Here is a 22922-nt window from a genome sequence, read left to right as displayed (position 1 = left end):
TCAGTCTGTCAGCTACAGCATTCCTCTGGAGAAAGGAGAACCTTCCAGAAGGACAACCATCTCTGCAGCAATCCACCAATCAGGCCTGTATGGTAGATTGGCCAGACAGAAGCCACTCCTTAGTAAAAGCACATGGCAGCCCACATGGAGTTTGCCAAAATGCACCTGAAGGACTCTCAGACCATGAGAAACAAAATTCTCTGTTCTGATGAGACAAAGATTGAACTCTTTGGCGTGAATGGCAGGCGTTATGTTTGAAGGAAACCATGCACCACTCATTACCAGGCCAATACCATCCCTACAGTGAAGCATGGTGGTGGCAGCATCATGCTGTGGGGATGTTTTTCAGCGGCAGGAACTGGGAGACTAGTCAGGATAGAGGGAAAGATGAATGCAGCAATGTACAGAGACATCCTGGATGAAAACCTGCTCCAGAGCACTCTTGACCTTAGACTGGGGCGACAGTTCATCTTTCAGCAGGACAACGACCCTAAGCACACAGCCAAGATATCAAAGGAGTGGCTTCAGGACAACTCTGTGAATGTCCTTGAGTGGCCCAGCCAGAGCCCAGACTTAAATCCGATTGAACATCTCTGGAGAGATCTGAAAATGGCTGTGCACCTACGCTTCCCATCCAACTTGATGGAGCTTGAGAGGTGCTGCAAAGAGGAATGGGCGAAACTGCCCAAAGATAGATGTACCAAGCTTGTGGCATCATATTTAAAAAGACTTGAGGCTCTAATTGCTGCCAAAGGTGCATGAACAAAGTATTGAGTAGAGGCTGTGAATACTTATGTACATGTGATTTCTTAGTTTTTTATTTTTAATAAATTTCCAAAAATCTAAAAAAAAAAAACTTTTTTCACTTTGTCATTATGGGGTATTGTGTGTAGAATTTTGAGGGGAAAAATGAATTTATTCCATTTTGGAAAAAGGCTGTAACATAGCAAAATGTGGAAAAAGTGAAGCGCTGTGAATACTTTCCGGATGCACTGTATGTGGACAAGCAGAAACAAATCTTGTCCTTCACACACAACTGAACCTAAGGATGACATAAACACAGTTTACTTAATTTAATATATATTTTTTCAATGAGAAACTTTTGGCCTAGGGGTGCCGTGAAAAAAATTCTAATACTCTAGGCTGCTGTGACTCAAAAAAGTTTGGGAACCACTGACATAGGTTGTTCCTACAGTGAGGTTATGGGCAGTGTACCCTCTACTACTGAAGGCACCCAACAAATTTTAAACATAACAGGAATCCACAATTCCTCTACCCTCTGTTACATGGTAATATGTTCAGCAAAGTGTCCCCTTTTTACTAGTCCATAGGTTCTCAACCATAGTCCCTCAGGAGCCCAAACAGTTCATGTTTTTCAGGTCACCTAACAGGTGCATCGTGTACTCATTACTCACGGACACATTTTAGTGTTAGGAGATCTGGAAAACTGTTTGGGGTCCTGAGTAGCGAGTTTGAGAACTGATGTACTTGTCTTATCTAGTTGCAGCAGGGCAGGGCTGTATTGATAGCAGGTAGTGTGCATAGGTAAATTTTGCAATTTCAGGAACACACATTGATGATCCTCATATAATTGTTTTAAATATATTTGTATACATGTGTGTGTGTGTGTGTGTGTGTGTATATATATATATACATATATATATATATATATATATATATATATATTTTGTTTGTATATGTGTGTATATATAAAACCAAAGACAAAATACAACATATGCGGAAAGAATGTATTCACTTTGTTCCTGTTTGTATTATTACATATACAGGTTGAGTATCCCATATCCAAATATTCCGAAATACAGAATTTTTTGAGTGAGATAGTGAAACCTTTTGTTTTCTGATGGCTCAATGTATACAAACTTAGTTTAATACACAAAGTTATTAAAAATATTGTATTAAATGACCTTCAGGTTGTGTGTATTAGCTGTATATGAAACATAAATGAATTGTATGAATGTACACACACACTTTATTTAATGCACAAAGTTATTAAAAATATTGGCTAAAATGACCTTCCGGCTGTGTGTATAAGGTGTATATGAAACATAAATGCATTGTGTGCTTAGACTTAGGTCCCATCACCATGATATTTCATTATGGTATGCAATTATTCCAAAATACGGAAAAATCCAATATCCAAAATACTTCTGGTCCCAAGCATTTTGGATAAGGGATACTCAACCTGTATTAAAGAAATAATGAAAAAATGTGAGTTGCTTTTAACAAATTAACATCACACAGTTTGGGATAGGCAAATGTTTAATTTTAAATGTGAACATGAGTGTGAAGATACAGGGTTTCAGATCACTGGGGCATGATGGTAGATGAAAAGCAACGTTGGTTTATTGAACAGAATGGGTGATGAACAGCACACGTCTGTAATCCAATTTCACACGACAGCAGAGGCGTAACTAAGGCAGGGCGAGTGGGGCACGTGCCCTGGGCGCCTTGGCAGGCCCAGCAGAGGGGGGCGCCGCCGGCGGCCAGGGCATCATGCCCACTCGCCCCCGTCACACTGCAATGTGATGGAAGGAGAGCGCAGCGTCTCTCCTGCCCCTCAATGTGCTAACTGCCGCGCTGCCAGCAGCGCTGCGTGTGTGTCCGGTCTCCGGCGAGCTTGCGGACCGGCTCCTGATTGGCTGCCGGTCCGCGAGCTCTGATTGGCTAACGAACCGGCGCCACATTTAAGATAGCCGCCGCCGGACACCTGTAGCGTTGAACGGCTGGAGGGGCGCTGCGCTGCGCTCTCCTCTCCTCACATAGCAGAGGGAAGCGGTGGGGGGGGGGGGGTCTTATATCTGGCACTGTGGGGCATGTAACTGGCACTGTGAGACATGTATCTGGCACTGTGGGGCATGTGTGGCACTGTAAGGCATGTATGGCACTGTGGGGCATTCTAACTGGCACTGTGGGGGCATTCTAACTGGCACTGCGGGGCATTGTATCTGGCACTGCGGGGCATTGTATCTGGCACTGCGGGGCATTGTATCTGGCACTGCGGGGCACTGTGGGACACTGTGTATCTGGCACTGTGGGGCAATTGTGTATCTGGCACTATGTAAAAAGGAGACTCTGCATGCGTACTGTGCAAAAATTGATTGAAGGTGTGCTGAGAGGCGACACAGGGGGTAGGTTATAGTCATGTTGGCACGCCCCATTTTCTCTAACGTCCTAGTGGATGCTGGGGACTCCGTCAGGACCATGGGGAATAGCGGGCTCCGCAGGAGACAGGGCACATCTAAAAAGCTTTTTAGGTCACATGGTGTGTACTGGCTCCTCCCCCTATGACCCTCCTCCAAGCCTCAGTTAGGTTTTTGTGCCCGTCCGAGAAGGGTGCAAACTGGATGGCTCTCTTAAGGAGCTGTTTAGTAAAGTTTTTTTTTAGGTTTCTAATCAGTGATTCCTGCTGGCGACAGGATCACTGCAACGAGGGACTTAGGGGAGAGACTTGCAACTCACCTGCGTGCAGGAGGATTGAAGTTTTAGGCTACTGGACACTGAGCTCCAGAGGGAGTCGGAACACAGGTCAGCCTGGGGTTCGTCCCGGAGCCGCGCCGCCGATCCCCCTTACAGACGCTGAAGAAAGACGGCGGAACGGAGGTCCGGAAACAGGCGGCAGAAGACTTCACAGTCTTCAGAGAGGTAGCGCACAGCACTGCAGCTGTGCGCCATTGTTGCTACACGGCTCACTGACACGGTCACGGAGGGTGCAGGGCGCTGCTGGGGGCGCCCTGGGCAGCAATATAAATACCTATTTGGCAAATAAATACATCACATATAGCCATTAAGGCTATATGTATGTATTTAACCCAGGCCAGTTTTCCTAATAACCGGGAGAAAAGCCCGCCGTGAAAGGGGCGGAGCTTATTCTCCTCAGCACTCAGCGCCATTTTCCTGACCAGCTCCGCTGGTGAGGAAGGCTCCCACTCTCCCCTGCACTACAGAAACAGGGTTAAAGAGAAGGGGGGCATAAATTGGCGATATAATTATATATTAAGAGCCCATATATAGAAACAACACCTTCTAGGGTTGTTATATACATTATGGCGCTTTTGGTGTGTGCTGGCAAACTCTCCCTCTGTCTCCCCAAAGGGCTAGTGGGTCCTGTCCTCTATCAGAGCATTCCCTGTATGTGTGTGCTGTAGGTCGGTACGTGTGTGTCGACATGTATGAGGAAAATGTTGGTGAGGAGACGGAGAAAATTGCCTGTAATGGTGATGTCACTCTCTAGGGAGTCGACACCAGAATGGATGGCTTACTTATGGAATTACGTGATAATGTCAACACGCTGCAAGCCGGTTGACGACATGAGACAGCCGGCGGACAAATTAGTATCGGTCCAGGCGTCTCAGACACCGTCAGGGGCTTGTAAAAACGCCCATTTACCTCAGTCGGTCGACAGACACTGACACGGACACTGACCCCAGTGTCGACGGTGAAGAAACAAACGTATTTTTCCTTTAGGGCCACAAGTTACATGTTAAGGGCAATGAAGGAGGTGTTACGTATTTCTGATACCACAAGTACCACAAATAAGGGTATTTTGTAGGGTGGGAATAAACTACTTGTAGTTTTGCCTGAATCAGATAAATTAAATGAAGTGTGTGATGATACGTGGGGTTCCTCCGACAGAAAGTTATGGGCGGTATACCCTTTTTCCCGCCAGTAGTAAGGGCGAGTTGGAAAACACACCTTAGGGTGGACAAGGCGCTCACACGCATATAAAAAACATGGCGTTACCGTTTCCAGATACGGCCGCCCTCAAGGAGCCAGCTGATAGGAAGCTGAAAAATATCATAACAGTATATACACACATACTGGTGTTATACTACGACCAGCAATCGCCTCAGCCTGGATGTGCAGCGCTGAGGGGGCTTGGTCGGATTTCCTGACTGAAAATTTTGATACCCTTGACAGGGACAGGATTTTATTGTCTATAGAGCATTTTAGGGATGCATTTCTATATATGTGTGATGCGCAGAGGCATATTTGCATTCTGGCATCAAAGAGTAAATGTGATGTACATATCTGCCAGACGAAGACACGACAGTGGTCAGGTGAGGCAGATTCCAGACGGCATATGGAAGTATTGCCGTATAAAGGGGCGGTCCATTGGACCTGGTGGCCATGACAACAGCTGAAAAATCCACCTTTTGTTACCCCGAGTCACATATTGGCAGAAAAGGACACAGTCTTTTCAGTCTCAGTCCTTTCGTCCCCATACGGGCAGGCGGGCGAAGGCCAGTCATATCTGCCCAGGGGGAGAGGAAAGGGAAGAAGACTGCAGCAAGCAGCTCATTCCCAGGAACAGAAGCTCCTCACGGCTTCTGCCAAGTCCGCAGCATAACGCTGGGGCCGTACAAGCGGACTCAGGTGCGGTAGGGGGTCATCTCAAGAGTTTCAGCAACACTCGCAAGGGAACTCCGGGATCCTACATGTAATATCCCAGGTGTACATTGGAAATTCGAGACGTCTCCCCCTCACACAATTCACAGGCTGTATTCCCAGCAGGTGATAATCAAAGTACCCTTCTTACAACAAGGAAGGGGGTAGTATTCCACACTATATTGTGGTACTGAAGCCAACCGGCTCGGTGAGATCTGAAATATTTGAACACTTACATACAAGCATTCAAATCAAGATGGAGTCACTCGGAGCAGTGATAGCGAACCAGGAAGAAGGGGACGATATGATGTCACTGGATATCAGGGACGTTTACCTACAGGTCCAAATTTGCCCTTCTCACCAAGGGTACTTCAGGTTCCTGGTACAGAACTGTCACTATCAGTTCAGACGCTGCCGTTTGGATGGTCCACGGCGCCCCGGGTCTTTACCAAGGTAATGGCCGGAATGATGATTTTTCTTAAAAGAAACATGGACGCTTTCCTGATAAGGGCAAGGTCCAGAGAACAGTTGGAGGTCGGAGTAGCACTATCTTAAGTAGTTCTACGACAGCACGAGTGGATTCTAAATATTCCAAAATCGCAGCTTTTTCCGACGACACGTCTACTGTTCCTAGGGAAGATTCTGGACACAGTCCAGAAAAACGTGTTTCTCCCAGTGGAGAAAACCAGGGAGTTATCCGAGCTAATCGGGATCCTCCTAAAACCAGGAAAAGTGTCAGTGCATCATTGCACAAGAGTCCTGGTAAAAATGGTGGCTTATTACGAAGCAATTCCATTCGGCAGATTTCCCGCAAGAACTCTTCAGTGGGATCTGCTGGACAAATGGTCCGGATCGCATCCTCAGATGCATCAGCGGATAACCCTATATCCAAGGAAAAGGGTGTCTCTCCTGTGGTGATTACAGAGTGCTCATCTTCTAGAGGGCCGCAGATTCGGCATTCGGGATTGGATGCCGGTGACCACGGAGGCCAGCCTGAGAGGCTGGGGAACAGTCACACAGGGAAAAAATTTCCAGGGAAGTGTGATTAAGTCTTGAGAATTCTCTCCGCATAAATAAGCTTAGAGCAAATTTATAATGCTCTAAACTTAGCTAGACCTCTGCTTCAAGGTCAGCCGGTATTGATCCAGTGGGATAACATCACGGCAGTCGCCCACGTAAACAGAAGGGCGGCACAAGAAGCAGGAGGGCAGTGAAAACTGCAAGGATTTTTCGCTAGGCGGAAAATCATATGATAGCACTGTCAGCAGTGTTCTTTCCGGGAGTGGACGACTGGGAAGCAGACTTCCTCAGCAGGCATGACCTCCACCCGGGAGAGTGGAAACTTCATAGGGAAGTTTTTCAACATGATTGTGGACCGTTGGCAAAGACCAAAGGTGGACATGATGGCGTCCCGCCCGAACAAAAATGGGACAGGTATTCCGCCAGGTCATGAGACCTTCAGGCGATAGCTGCGGATGTTCTGGTAACACCGTGGGTGTACCAGTCTGTGTATGTGTTCCCTCCTCTGTTTCTCATAACCAGGGTATTGAGAATTATAAGACATAGAGGAGTATGAACTATACTAGTGGCTCCGGATTGGCCAAGAGGGACTTGGTACCCGGAACTTCAAGAAATGCTCACAGAGGACTAAGGGCCTGGGGAGCTAAAAAGGGACTTGATTCAGCAAGTACCATGTCTATTCCAAGACTTACCGCGGCTGCGTTTGACGGCACGGCGGTTGAATGCCGGATCCTGAGGGGAAAAGGCATTCCATAAGAGGTCATACCTACCCTGGTCAAAGCCAGGAAGGAGGTGACCGCACAACGTCATCACCACATGTGGTGAAAATATGTTGCGTGGGTGAGGCCAGGAAGGCTCCACGACGGAAATTCAACTAGGTCGATTTCTACACTTCCTGAAAACAGGAGTGTTTTGGACCTCAAATTGGGGTTCATTAACATTTAAATTTCGGCCCTGTAGATTTTCTTCCAGAAAGAATTGACTTCAGTTCCTGAAGTCCAGATTGTAAAGGATGTATTGCATATACAGCTTTTTTGTGCCCCTAGGGGCACCGTGAGATCTCAACATAGTGTTGGGATTTCTTAAAATCATAGTGGTTTGAACCGCTCAAATCTGTGGATTTGAAATATCTCACATGGAAAGTGACCATGCTGTTGACAAATATCTCACATGGGAAGTGACCATGTTGTTAGCCCTGGCCTCGGCCAGGCGATTGTCAGAATGGGCGGCTTTGTCTTACAAAAGCCCATATTAAAATTTTCCATTTGAACAGGACAGAACTGGGACTCGTCTCCAGTTTCTTCATGAAGGGGTGTCAGCGTTTTCACCTGAAACAACCTCTTGTGGTGCCTGCGGCTACTAGGGACTTGGAGGACTCCAAGTTACTAGACGTGGTCAGGGCCCTAAAAATATATATATATATATATATATATAGTTAGGACGGCTGGAGTCAGAAAGTCTGACTTGCTGTTTATACTGTATACACCCAACAAGCTGGGTGCTCATGCTTCTAAGCAGTCTATTGCACGCTGGATTTGTAGTACAATTCAGCTTGCACATTCTGTGGCAGGCCTGCCACAGACGAAATATGTAGATGCCCATTCCACAAGGAAGGTGGGCTCATCCTGGGCTGCTGCCCGAGGAGTCTCGGCATTACAACTTTGCCGAGCAGCTACGTGGTCAGGGGAGAACACGTTTGTAAAATTTTACAAATTTTGATACTCTGGCTAAGGAGGACCTGGAGTTCTCTCATTCGGTGCTGCAGAGTCATCCGCACTCTCCCGCCCGTTTGGGAGCTTTGGTATAATCCCCATGGTCCTGACGGAGTCCCCAGCATCCACTAGGACGTTAGAGAAAATAAGAATTTACTTACCGATAATTCTATTTCTCGTAGTCCGTAGTGGATGCTGGGCGCCCATCCCAAGTGCGGATTGTCTGCAATGCTTGTACATAGTTATTGTTACAAAAATCGGGTTATTACTATTGTTGTGAGCCATCTTTTCGGAGGCTACTTCGTTTTGTTATCATACTGTTAACTGGGTTCAGATCACAAGTTGTACGGTGTGATTGGTGTGGCTGGTATGAGTCTTACCCGGGATTCAAGATCCTTCCTTATTGTGTACGCTCGTCCGGGCACAGTACCTAACTGAGGCTTGGAGGAGGGTCATAGGGGGAGGAGCCAGTACACACCATGTGACCTAAAAAGCTTTTTAGATGTGCCCTGTCTCCTGCGGAGCCCGCTATTCCCCATGGTCCTGACGGAGTCCCCAGCATCCACTACGGACTACGAGAAATAGAATTATCGGTAAGTAAATTCTTATTTTCAGTGGCCACACCCCTTCTGGTGCGTGACCACGCCAACACACTTCTTTTTGAGTGTGTGTGTTTGTATTGGGGGATGGGGGGGGGGCGCCATTCTTCATCTTGACCCTGGGCTCCGAAAACCCTAGTTACGCCTCTGCACGACAGTCCCCGCAATGAATCCTTGGCACAGCATCACCTCTTAGCCTAGATCAGTGATCTTCTCTCCAGCACTTACAATAGCCCACTTTTATAACACTCCTCATCTTCCCCCAAGGGAATGCCCTGCCCAGGGGAGTTACAAAAGGTTCAGATTGGTTGGAGTCTCCTGGGGCAGACTCCTGGCTGTCTGGCATAGCTCACTGTTGGACAATAGGGAGTAAACAAAAGGTACAATGGTACCTTAAAAGACTCGACTTTTGAGTATCCACTGTGGTTTAAGTAAAAGAGGAGCTCTGATGCGAACAGGAATAACCAACATACAGTGTAACTGATAACATAACACAATTGCATGTTTTGGGTGTTGTTCAGGTTTGTTAGCAAACAAAAAAAGCACATTACTGGGCAAATCTAAATCTCTCTGCACATGTTACATCTGCCCCACCTGCAGTGCAACATGGTTTTGCCCATTAGTGTACTTTTTTGATTTGCTAACAAACCTGAATAAGGTCCATTATCAATGTTAAGGCTGCTTGAAACATAGTATGGGGGTGAGCAGCAATATGCTATGGGGGATATAAAGTAAATATTTAACTGGTTTTGGTGACGTGGGAAATGAGGCATAACTTAATTAATTGTCATTGGCCCTCTTTCCGAGTTGATCGCTCACTAGCTGCTTTTAGTAGCAGTGCAAACGCTAAGCTCCCGCCCTCTGGGAGTGTATCTTAGCTTAGCAGAATTGCGACCAAAAGGTTAGCAGTTCTGCTATAAAATATTTCCCTGCAGTTTTTGAGTAGCTCCAGACTTACTCCTAGATTGCGATCACTGCAGACTGTTTGGTTCCTGGTTTGACGTCACATACACGCCCTGCATTCGTCCAGCCACTCCTCCGTTTCCCCTGGCACGCCTGCGTTTTTACCTGACACGCCTGCGTTTTTTAGCACACTCCCGTATAACGCTCAGGTACCTCCCAGAAATGCCCCTTTCCTGTCAATCACTCCCCGATCAGCAGGGCGACTGAAAAGCGTCGCTCTGACCTGTGTAAAATTGCTTAGTTTGTTGTGAAATTACTTTGCGCGTGCGCACTGCGGCGCATGCGCAGAAATGCCGATTTTAGCCTAATCGCTGTGCTGCGAAAAAACGGCATCGAGCGATCAACTCGGAATGACCACCATTGTCTTCCCATTTCCTCACAATTAGTAAAGGACGTAAGGGTTTATTTCTCTGACGTCCTAGTGGATGCTGGGACTCCGTAAGGACCATGGGGAATAGCGGCTCCGCAGGAGACAGGGCACAAAATAAAAGCTTAAGGATCAGGTGGTGTGCACTGGCTCCTCCCCCTATGACCCTCCTCCAAGCCTCAGTTAGATTTTTGTGCCCGGCCGAGAAGGGTGCAATCTAGGTGGCTCTCCTGAGCTGCTTAGAATAAAAGTTTAGTTAGGTTTTTTTATTTTCAGTGAGTCCTGCTGGCAACAGGCTCACTGCATCGTGGGACTAAGGGGAGAAGAAACGGACTCACCTGAGTGCAGAGTGGATCGGGTTTCTTAGGCTACTGGACACTAGCTCCAGAGGGACGATCACAGGTTCAGCCTGGATGGGTCACCGGAGCCGCGCCGCCGTCCCCCTTACAGAGCCAGAAGAGACGAAGAGGTCCGGTGAAATCGGCGGCAGAAGACATCCTGTCTTCAGACTAAGGTAGCGCACAGCACCGCAGCTGTGCGCCATTGCTCTCAGCACACTTCACACTCCGGTCACTGAGGGTGCAGGGCGCTGGGGGGGGAGCGCCCTGAGACGCAATATAACGGAATACCTTAGGTGGCAAAACAGAATACATCACATATAGCTCCTGGGCTATATGGATGTATTTTAATCCCCTGCCATTTTACACAGAAAAGCGGGAGATAAGGACGTCGTGAAGGGGCGGAGCCTATCTCCTCAGCACACAAGCGCCATTTTCCCTCACAGCTCCGCTGGAAGGACGGCTCCCTGACTCTCCCCTGCAGTCCTGCTTCAGAATCAGGGTAAAAAAGAGAAGGGGGGGCATTTTTGGCAGCAAATAACGATAATAACAGCAGCTATAAGGGAATAACACTTATATAAGGTTATCCCTGTATATATATATATATAGCGCTGGGTGTGTGCTGGCAGACTCTCCCTCTGTCTCTCCAAAGGGCTAAGTGGGGTCCTGTCCTCTATCAGAGCATTCCCGGTGTGTGTGCTGTGTGTCGGTACGCGTGTGTCGACATGTATGAGGAGGAAAATGATGTGGAGGCGGAGCAGTTGCCTGTGTTGGTGATGTCACCCCCTAGGGAGTCGACACCTGACTGGATGATTGTATTTAAACAATTAAGTGATAATGTCAGCAATTTGCAAAAAACTGTTGACGACATGAGACAGCCGGCAAATCAATTAGTGCCTGTCCAGGCGTCTCAGACACCGTCAGGGGCGCTAAAACGCCCGTTACCTCAGTGGGTCGACACAGACCCTGACACAGATACTGAGTCTAGTGTCGACGGTGACGAGACAAACGTAATGTCCAGTAGGGCCACACGTTACATGATCACGGCAATGAAAGAGGCATTGAACCTTTCTGACACTACAAGTACCACAAAGAAGGGTATTATGTGGGGAGAGAAAAAACTACCAATATTTTTTCCTGAGTCAGAGGAAATAAATGAGGTGTGTGAAAAAGCGTGGGTTTCCCCCGATAAAAAACAGCTAATTTCTAAAAAATTATTAGCATTATATCCTTTCCCGCCAGAGGTTAGGGCGCGTTGGGAAACACCCCCTAGGGTAGATAAGGCGCTCACACGTTTATCAAAACAAGTAGCGTTACCGTCTCCTGATACGGCTACCCTCAAAGAACCAGCTGATAGAAGGCTGGAAAATATCCTAAAAAGTATATACACACATACTGGTGTTATACTGCGACCAGCAATCGCCTCAGCCTGGATGTGCAGTGCTGGAGTCGCATGGTCGGATTCCCTGACCGAGAATATTGATACCCTGGATAGGGACAATATTTTGTTAACTATAAAACATTTAAAGGATGCACTACTATATATGCGTGATGCACAGAGGGATATTTGCACCCTGGCATCAAGAATAAGTGCTATGTCCATCTCTGCCAGAAGAGCGTTATGGACGCGACAGTGGTCAGGGGATGCGGATTCCAAACAGCACATGGAAGTATTGCCGTATAAAGGGGAGGAGTTATTTGGGGCTGGTCTATCGGACCTGGTGGCCACGGCAACGGCTGGAAAATCCACCTTTTTACCCCAGGTCACTCCACATCAGCAGAAAAAGACACCGTCTTTTCAAACTCAGTCCTTTCGTTCCCATAAGTACAAGCGAGCAAAAGGCCACTCTTTTCTGCCCCGGGGCAGAGGAAGAGGAAAAAGACTGCACCATGCAGCCGCTTCACAGGAGCAGAAGCCCTCCCCTGCTTCTGCCAAGTCTTCAGCATGACGCTGGGGCTTTACAAGCAGACTCAGATATGGTGGGGGCCCGTCTCAAGAATTTCAACGCGCAGTGGGCTCACTCGCAAGTGGATCCCTGGATTCTACAGGTAGTATCGCAGGGGTACAAACTGGAATTTGAGGCGTTTCCCCCTCGTCGTTTCCTGAAGTCTGCTTTACCAAAGTCTCCCTCCGACAGGGAGGCAGTTTTGGCAGCCATTCACAAGCTGTATTCCCAGCAGGTGATAATCAAGGTACCCCTCCTGCAACAAGGAAAGGGGTATTATTCCACGCTGTTTGTGGTACCGAAGCCGGACGGCTCGGTGAGACCAATTTTAAATCTGAAATCCTTGAACACTTACATAAAAAGGTTCAAATTCAAGATGGAGTCACTCAGAGCAGTGATAGCAAACCTGGAAGAAGGGGACTATATGGTGTCTCTGGACATCAAGGATGCTTATCTCCACGTCCCGATATACCCTTCTCACCAAGGGTACCTCAGGTTTGTAGTACAAAACTGTCATTATCAGTTTCAGACGCTGCCGTTTGGATTGTCCACGGCACCTCGGGTCTTTACCAAGGTAATGGCCGAAATGATGATTCTTCTAAGAAGAAAAGGCATTTTAATTATCCCTTACTTGGACGATCTCCTGATAAGGGCAAGATCCAGGGAACAGTTAGAAGTCGGAGTAGCACTATCTCAGGTAGTGTTACGTCAGCACGGGTGGATTCTAAATATTCCAAAATCGCAGCTGATTCCAACGACACGTCTACTGTTCCTAGGAATGATTCTGGACACAGTCCAGAAGAAGGTGTTTCTCCCGGAGGAGAAGGCCAGGGAGTTATCCGAGCTAGTCAGGAACCTCCTAAAACCAGGACTGGTCTCAGTGCATCAGTGCACGAGGGTCCTGGGGAAAATGGTGGCTTCTTACGAAGCGATTCCATTCGGAAGATTCCATGCAAGAACATTTCAGTGGGATCTACTGGACAAATGGTCCGGATCGCATCTGCAGATGCATCAGCGGATTACCCTGTCGCCAAGGACAAGGGTGTCTCTCCTGTGGTGGCTGCAGAGTGCTCATCTACTAGAGGACCGCAGATTTGGCATTCAGGATTGGATCCTGGTAACCACGGATGCCAGCCTGAGAGGCTGGGGAGCAGTCACACAGGGAAGGAATTTCCAGGGCCTGTGGTCAAGCCTGGAAATGTCTCTTCATATAAACATTCTGGAACTAAGGGCCATTTACAATGCCCTAAGTCAAGCAAAACCTCTGCTTCAGGGTCAGGCGGTGTTGATCCAATCGGACAACATCACGTCAGTCGCCCACGTAAACAGACAGGGCGGCACGAGAAGCAGGAGGGCAATGGCAGAAGCTGCAAGGATTCTTCGCTGGGCGGAAAATCATGTGATAGCACTGTCAGCAGTATTCATTCCGGGAGTGGACAACTGGGAAGCAGACTTCCTCAGCAGACACGACCTTCACCCGGGAGAGTGGGGACTTCACCCAGAAGTCTTCCACCTGATTGTAAACCGTTGGGAAAAACCAAAGGTGGACATGATGGCGTCACGTCTAAACAAAAAACTGGACAGATATTGCGCCAGGTCAAGGGACCCTCAGGCAATAGCAGTGGACGCTCTGGTAACGCCGTGGGTGTACCAGTCAGTGTATGTGTTCCCTCCTCTGCCTCTCATACCAAAAGTACTGAGAATCATAAGAAGGAGAGGAGTAAGAACTATACTCGTGGTTCCGGATTGGCCAAGACGGACTTGATACCCGGAACTTCAAGAGATGCTCACGGACGAACCGTGGCCTCTACCTCTAAGAAAGGACCTGCTACTGCAGGGGCCTTGTCTGTTCCAAGACTTACCGCGGCTGCGTTTGACGGCATGGCGGTTGAACGCCGGATCCTGAGGGAAAAAGGCATTCCAGAAGAAGTCATCCCTACTCTGGTCAAAGCCAGGAAGGACGTAACCGCAAAACATTATCACCGCATTTGGCGTAAATATGTTGCGTGGTGTGAGGCCAAGAAGGCCCCTACAGAGGAATTTCAACTGGGTCGTTTCCTTCATTTCCTGCAAACAGGACTGTCTATGGGCCTAAAATTAGGGTCCATTAAGGTTCAAATTTCGGCCCTGTCGATTTTCTTCCAGAAAGAACTGGCTTCAGTACCTGAAGTTCAGACATTTGTAAAAGGGGTCCTGCACATACAGCCTCCTTTTGTGCCTCCAGTGTCACCTTGGGATCTCAATGTGGTGTTGAGTTTTCTAAAGTCACATTGGTTTGAACCACTTTCCACTGTGGACTTAAAATATCTCACATGGAAGGTGTCGATGCTGTTAGCCTTGGCTTCAGCCAGGCGTGTGTCAGAATTGGCGGCTTTATCATATAAAAGCCCTTACTTAATATTTCATTCTGACAGGGCGGAATTGAGGACTCGTCCTCAATTTCTACCTAAGGTGGTTTCTGCATTTCACATGAACCAACCTATTGTGGTACCTGCGGCTACCAGGGACTTAGAGGACTCTAAGTTGCTTGACGTTGTCAAGGCCTTGAAAATATATGTTTCCAGGACGGCTGGAGTCAGAAAATCTGACTCGCTGTTTATCCTGTATGCACCCAACAAGCTGGGTGCTCCTGCTTCTAAGCAGACGATTGCTCGTTGGATTTGTAGTACAATTCAGCTTGCACATTCTGTGGCAGGATTGCCACAGCCAAAATCAGTAAAAGCCCATTCCACAAGGAAAGTGGGCTCATCTTGGGCGGCTGCCCGAGGGGTCTCGGCTTTACAACTTTGCCGAGCAGCTACTTGGTCAGGGGCAAACACGTTTGCTAAATTCTATAAATTTGATACCCTGGCTGAGGAGGACCAGGAGTTCTCTCATTCGGTGCTGCAGAGTCATCCGCACTCTCCCGCCCGTTTGGGAGCTTTGGTATAATCCCCATGGTCCTTACGGAGTCCCAGCATCCACTAGGACGTCAGAGAAAATAAGATTTTACTTACCGATAAATCTATTTCTCGTAGTCCGTAGTGGATGCTGGGCGCCCATCCCTAGTGCGGATTGTCTGCAATACTTGTATATAGTTATTGTTACAAAAATTCGGGTTATTATTGTTGTGAGCCATCTTTTCAGAGGCTCCTTTGCATTTATCATACTGTTAACTGGGTTCAGATCACAAGTTGTACGGTGTGATTGGTGTGGCTGGTATGAGTCTTACCCGGGATTCAATATCCTTCCTTATTATGTACGCTCGTCCGGGCACAGTATCCTAACTGAGGCTTGGAGGAGGGTCATAGGGGGAGGAGCCAGTGCACACCACCTGATCCTTAAGCTTTTATTTTGTGCCCTGTCTCCTGCGGAGCCGCTATTCCCCATGGTCCTTACGGAGTCCCAGCATCCACTACGGACTACGAGAAATAGATTTATCGGTAAGTAAAATCTTATTTTTTCAAGATGGAGCGTTATCACTTCTTTGTCCCATATAATAGGAGGTCTACTGCAGAGAATAAAAGATTTCTCATGTGGACTCTCTAATTTCACTTGTTACTGCTGGCTGATTCACATAATATGTAATATACGAAATGTAATAAACTTTTAATATTTCTTAGTCAGCCACTAGGGGACACTGGAACATGCAGACACTGGGGTATAGATGGGTGGCTATAGGGAGCCTGGCACTTTACATTTTAAAGAAGTGTGAAAGCTCCTCCCCCATCAGCCCTCAGTTTTAGAATTGTGCCGTGGGAGCTGTTTTATTACTTGTTTTTCTCAGTTAATAATATTATAAATTATATTTCTTTTTTGGCCATAAGGATAAACTTATATCTCTGCTTCCTTAGTAAAGAAATTGATAGCTTTGCACTTCACTTACAACCTTTTATGTAGACTAGAGGGAATAATATACAATGTTGTTGAATTTTGTAAATAAACTGTATTGTGTAAGTGGTGGTATGACTAGTACTGGAGACGACTGGTAAATAAATGGATGAGCATAGCGGGGGGGGGGGGTGTATCATCTTCTTTACCATTATTTCTCATTATGCATTACTTGTTATTATCACTGACGTGTATTCTTTACTCAAAGGAAATGGACCTTCAAACAAAAAGCACAGCAGATGCAATGAACGCCCTTGAAAACCAGCTGGAGGATGAAGCTGTAAAGGTGAATCACTGTTATGTGTCTACAGTATTACAAAGTATTAGTATTCTTTCCAGTACATGACTGCCCCTTGTGGCAACACTAAGGCTATTGCACATTCACCTTGTATGAACAAAGATCATCCTCTTAAGTGCAGTTGTATGTTTTGCATTTACAGGTAAGACAGCTTGAGTCAGCACTTGTAGTATGCAAAGAAGAACTGGGATTGTATCTACAAAAGCTAGAAGACAACAGGGAATGCTTCGAAAATCAGGTCAAGAAAAAAGCAGAAGAGGTGAATGTTTACAAAAATAAACAAATCGTTGAAGATCTGTTGTTATGAGTGCATTGTATTCATGTGTCACTTTCTACCCGAGTGGTGAATCATAGCTACACATTTGCACTAATTAGTTACGGCATTTATAATAGGTTCGACATACAGGCAACTACCCAATTCTGAAATATATATTTATTATAATTATATGTTACTTTGTTTATAGATTAGATTTCTCTGCCTTTGGCAAGTATTCCAATAGGGAGTTGGGTATTTCATGCAAGCCCCCTGGCAGCTGCTATGTCTTCATGTACCCAGGAGGAGGTTGGAGGTGGTATTCATGTGACCGGCGGTCTGCTGACCGACAGTCACATGACCTCCTCCACCATCCCGCCGGCTCAGTATCCCGATGGTCGGCATGCCGACCAACAGGGACTATTTCCACTCGTGGGTGTCCACGACACCCATAGAGTGGGAATAGAAACCGTGGCGACCGCAGGTCGCCACCGAGCCCGCAGCGTGGCGAGCGCAGCGAGCCCGCAAGGGGCTTGCTGCACTCGCCCCTCCCCGCCGGGATCCCGGCGTCGGTATGCTGCCGGGATCCCAGCGTTGGTAAGCTAACCGGCGGTCAGGAGACTTCCGGTCAGCCATACTACACCCGGTGGTTGGGACCGACCTCTTTCAGACAAAGAAGAGGAAAACGCAAGCTATCTAAGGTGGAAGCTTTCATAGCACACGCTACTTTTTCAGACAACTCTTTGTTCTTAAGGATTCAGTTGTATGGTTTTCTGTGCCCCAGTTGAAGGTTTTGCTACATAGGCTCAGTGTAAATGTTCTCCAATGACTGTCTTTGTCTGACCATTTTACATGAGGTATCTGGAAAAAGACTGGAATCATTTCTAGGATTCCAATTCCACTGTGTTTGGCTTTTTATCTGAAAGCATGACATCTACTCCCTGTGGATTCAAGGTTCCTTTTTTTAAATAGGATTACACCCTTCAGACTAGTCACCTAATCACAGGAGTAAGCTGTTTCTTTCTACCCATCCAATCTACCAGTTCACTACTTTGTCCTGCATGTCAGATGAGCAGATCCTGGTCCTATGGAAGGCAGTCTTGAGCAGGATCGGAATGTGCAGTTTTGTGGCAAGCTTCCAAACACCCAGATTTTCCCATAGCAGGTACCAGGTTTTTTTTTCTCTTTTGCTACTGCTAATTAATTTCCACCACTGATGCTTAGGATTGTGTTTCCTTCTGTTGAGCATACCTCATAGATCCTGAATTCCCCATCAGGACTTTTTTCTCTCTTACGTCCTAGAGGATGCTGGGGACTCCGTAAGGACCATGGGGTATAGACGGGCTACGCAGGAGACATGGGCACTATAAAGAACTTTTAGTATGGGTGTGCACTGGCTACTCCCTCTATGCCCCTCCTCCAGACCTCAGTTAGATTCTGTGCCCAGAGGAGACTGGGTGCACTACAGGGGAGCTCTACTGAGTTTCTCTGATAAAAGAATTTTGTTAGTTTTTTTATTTTCAGGGAGCACTGCTGGCAACAGGCTCCCTGCATCGTGGGACTGAGGAGAGAGAAGCAGACCTACTTAAGTGATAGGCTCTGCTTCTTAGGGATCGGAACCCAGGTCTCCCCCCGCCGGTCGTCCCAGAGCCGCGCCGCCGTCCTCCTCGCAGAGCCGGAAGATACAAGCCGGGTGAGTATAAGAAGAAAGAAGACTTCAAAGGCAGCAGAAGACTTCAGATCTTCCCTGAGGTAAGCGCGCAGCGGTAACGCTGTACGCCATTGCTCCCACACATTACACACACTGACAGGCACTGATCGGTGCAGGGCGCAGGGGGGGCTCCCTGGGCAGCAATATAAACCTCTGGACTGGCATTTTTAATATATGGGCTGCGGAGGCAGTAGATATATACATTCCCCGCCATTATTTGTACATTTGAGCGGGACTGAAACCCGCCCCGCTGAGGGGGCGGAGCTTGGTCTCACAGCACTAACCAACGCCATTTTCTCCACAGTGATCTGCAGAGAAACTGGCTCCCCGGACTCTCCCCTGCTGAACGGTTATACAGGGCTGAAAAAGAGTGGGGGGGGGGGGGGGGGGGGCACATGTAGGCGCAGTGAGTGTATATCACAGTTAATATATATAAAAGCGCTTTATCTGGGAATTGGTTCCAGTGTCAGTTGGCGCTGGGTGTGTGCTGGCATACTCTCTCTCTGTCTCTCCAAAGGGCCTTGTTGGGGAACTGTCCCCTTATAGATATATCCCTGTGTGTGTGGGGGGGTGTTGGTACGCGTGTGTCGGCATGTCTGAAGCGGAAGGCTCATCCAAGGAGGAGGTGGAGCAGATGATTGTAGTGTCTCCATCGGCAACGCCGACTCATAATTGGTATGATATGTGGAATATTTTAAATGCAAATGTGACCTTATTACATAAGAGAATGGACAAAGCTGAGTCCAGGGAAACAGCAGGGAGTCAATCCATGGATTTGACTGGGTTACAGGGCCCGTCAGGGTCTCAAAAGCGTCCCCTATCCCAAATAGCAGACACTGATACCGACACGGATTCTGACTCCAGTGTTGACTATGATGAGGCAAGGTTACACCCAAAGGTGGCCAAAATTATCCATTATATGATTATGGCAATAAAAGATGTTTTGTATATCACAGATGAACCCTCTGTCCCTGACATGAGGGTGCGCATGTATAAGGAAAAGAAACCGGAGGTAACTTTTCCTCCATCTCATGAACTGAACGAATTATTTTAAAAAGCTTGGGAAACTCCAGACAAAAAACTGCACATTCCCAAGAGGATCCTTATGGCGTATCCTTTCCCTGCAAAGGACAGGGTACGGTGGGAATCCTCGGCCAGGGTGGACAAGGCTTTAACGCGTCTGTCCAAGAAGGTGGCGCTACCGTCTCCAGACACCGCAGCGGATCGTAGACACGAAACTACCTTAAAATCTATTTCTCTTACGTCCTAGAGGATGCTGGGGACTCCGTAAGGACCATGGGGATAGACGGGCTCCGCAGGAGACATGGGCACTTTAAGAAAGACTTTAGGTATGTGTGTGCACTGGCTCCTCCCTCTATGCCCCTCCTCCAAACCTCAGTTTACTACTGTGCCCAGAGGAGACTGGGTGCATTACAGGGAGCTCTCCTGAGTTTCCTGTCAGAAAGTATATTTGTTAGGTTTTTTTATGTTCAGGGAGCCTGCTGGCAACAGACTCCCTGCATCGAGGGACTGAGGGGAGAGAAACAGACCTACTTTAATGCTAGGCTCTGTTTCTTAGGCTACTGGACACCATTAGCTCCAGAGGGATCGGTACGCAGGTCTCACCCTCGCCGTCCGTCCCAGAGCCGCGCCGCCGTCCTCCTCGCAGAGCCGGAAGATAGAAGCCGGGTGAGTATGAGAAGAAAAGAAGACTTCAGAGGCGGCAGAAGACTTCACGATCTTCACTGAGGTAACGCACAGCAGTAAAGCTGTGCGCCATTGCTCCCATACACCTCAAACACGGCAGTCACTGTAAGGGTGCAGGGGGGGCGCCCTGGGCAGCATATGAACCTCTCTTTGGCAAAAAAAAATATATATACAGCTGGGCACTGTATATATATATATATATATATATATATATAGAGAGAGACCCCGCCAGTTTTTTAGTATATTTGAGCGGGACAGAAGCCCGCCGCCGAGGGGGCGGGGCTTCTCCCTCAGCACTCACCAGCGCCATTTTCTCCACAGCACAGCGCTGAGAGGAAGCTCCTGTTGCCTTATAGGTAATTGTCTGCACTTAGTCTAATATTAGGGCAATAGATGTTGTCTGAATCAAAATATAATTCATTATAAATAGGCGATGTTACCATAGTGGACAGTATAGTGGATATATATAGTAAGGAATAGATATGAAATAAGTTTGAATGTATGAGGTAATGTTTAGCTGATTTAAGAAATTAGGTTTGTGTATGTGTTTATATAGATATACTGTATATTTGTGTTTTACTGCAAGATGGTAAAAAAATAGTGTAGGGAACAGGTTTATTCTGCTCTAGTCATAAATAAGGCCAGAGAGGTTACAGTAAGATCAAGAGTCATTGTAGAGAAAAGGTATTAGGCCATAAATGATAATAGGTGTGTGACAGAGCTCTGTTGGTCATTGGAATTCACAGGTGTGCTTACAGTAGATCAGAATCTACTGGTTTGTCTATTGTCCAGTGAAGGTTAAAAGCTAGGGAGCATAAATTAACTACTATGAAAAGAGATCACATCCATTGATAAAACATTGTGTAACCGACCCCAGGAAAACTTGTCAATACAACAGAACTTTGGATGAAAAGACATTCCAGATTTTACAATACTATACTTGCTTAAGGCAGTGTGGACACCACACTTTTATGACACCATGCCTCCGTGAACAGGACACGACAGCCCAGTTCAATGTTTGTTTTATTACACCTTGGAATCTGACAAACCTATAATTACCTATTCCATTGGAAACTATGAGAATATGATAGTTTGAATTGGTAAAATATGAGATAAAAGGACCAGACTTGTAGTTAGGAGTTAGAAGGAAGAGGGAGAGGGAGAAGAAGAAGGAGAAGGAAGGAAGTCAGTCAGGAGGAGAAGTCATGGAGAACATGCAGAAGGAATGATTCTTGGGATGGCAATCTTTAACTTGCAAGTATAAATATGATAATAATTGAAACTGTTTGTGAAACTTATGTCATGTTGTTTTATGTTATGTAACGAAGGAAACATAGCATAGCTTAATATAATTATAATTAGTATATATATCACTACTGTGTATATCTTATTCTGTACGATTTGATCTGCCTGTAAATAAAGAATCATATAAAAAGAGCGGTAATATTCAAGCTTGAACTCTCTTTAAGGAATCTTAACTTCATAATTTCATGTCATATGTATATATAAGGACTGCATATATTTATCAGCCAATTAATTTGTAAGCCTGACATAATATATTTGCAGATATATATGATAACGCATATTAATTTAAATATATCCATATATTAATAACCATATATGTTATATTAAATATTAATATTCATAAATATGATTCCATAAATCAATATTGGCGACCACGAATTGGACTTGTTATTACTGAATCTGATTATCTGATTTATAATATTTATGAGGAGTAGCAAATGCTATAAGCTGGCTACCAAATCTGCAGAATCACGGTGGGGATGTATCTATGAAAATTTATTACCATTGTGTAATGTCAATTTTGTATTCTGTATAACCTAGGATAAATGTGTTAGTGCAATATACGTTATTTTAACTAACATAATATCTATTAGGAAGCAGCACCAATGGCTATAAGCCTGCTGGCAAAGTACAAGATCACAGTGGAATAGGTTACAAATGAGAATAAAGAATTTAAAGGCCTAGAATAGAAAATGTGCACAGTGGAAATTAGTATTTCCAAATAAATGTATAAATGTACCAGGTATTAGAGTTTAACCTTAAGACACCGGTCAATCTTAAGGAGAGGATACCGTCAGTACAAAAACAAGGAATATAAAAATTTAGCATTGTAAATGATTGCAATGTTAAAAATGCAAAAGTTTTCTGTAGCATTAAGAAAAATGCGCAGAACTGCGGCTTTAGAAGCCAAACAGAAATGTAAAGAAGAATCAGGTTCTCGTCTTCGTAAGGCGTGCCTGACCATTAATGCAAAAATGCATTCATTATTTAAGTCCCTTAAACAGAAAAATAAACAGAAAAAGTTTGGGGCAGAAGCAAAAAGCCTGGCAGATTGTAAGCAAACTGTCATGACCTCTCAGGAGGGGATAAAAGAAAGTACAAGGGAGAATATTGTAGATGTAGGTGAGACTCAGGACAGCATTGTCCATGTGCAGCACACAGAGTCTGCTATGGTCACACAGACCACCAGCAGAACAGCCTCTTTGGTAAATGAAGAAAGTAGCAATGTGCAGGATGTGTCTATCATCAGACAGCACATTAATGTAAAGGAGGTAGCAGCAATAGGAGATGTCCCCTATACTGTGTCTAGTAAGGGGGAAGATCAGTGTAATTCAGATTATGAGTATTCTGCTGAATACACTCTCAGAGTTCCCAATGTAAATGAAGAATTTGTTATGCCCTTAGGCAAAGGTGAATTGTCAGCAGAT

General features: G+C 46.2%; 1 protein-coding gene across 2 annotated transcripts in view; it reads left to right on the top strand.

Annotated features, from left to right (window-relative positions):
* The window catches only part of CCDC18 (coiled-coil domain containing 18), a 434514-nt gene that overhangs the window by 264051 nt on the left and 147541 nt on the right, over positions 1 to 22922 (top strand). For both annotated transcript variants that reach the window (XM_063939870.1, XM_063939871.1), the window contains exons 16-17: positions 16430 to 16507; positions 16662 to 16778. In XM_063939870.1, the coding sequence (XP_063795940.1) occupies positions 16430 to 16507; positions 16662 to 16778 (195 nt within the window). The remainder of the gene's footprint in view (positions 1 to 16429; positions 16508 to 16661; positions 16779 to 22922) is intronic.

Source organism: Pseudophryne corroboree, chromosome 9 (genome assembly GCF_028390025.1).
Source record: "Pseudophryne corroboree isolate aPseCor3 chromosome 9, aPseCor3.hap2, whole genome shotgun sequence".
Lineage (NCBI taxonomy): Eukaryota > Metazoa > Chordata > Amphibia > Anura > Myobatrachidae > Pseudophryne > Pseudophryne corroboree.
Note: the sequence above shows the minus strand (reverse complement) of the source record. Positions and strands in the feature narration are given on the sequence as shown.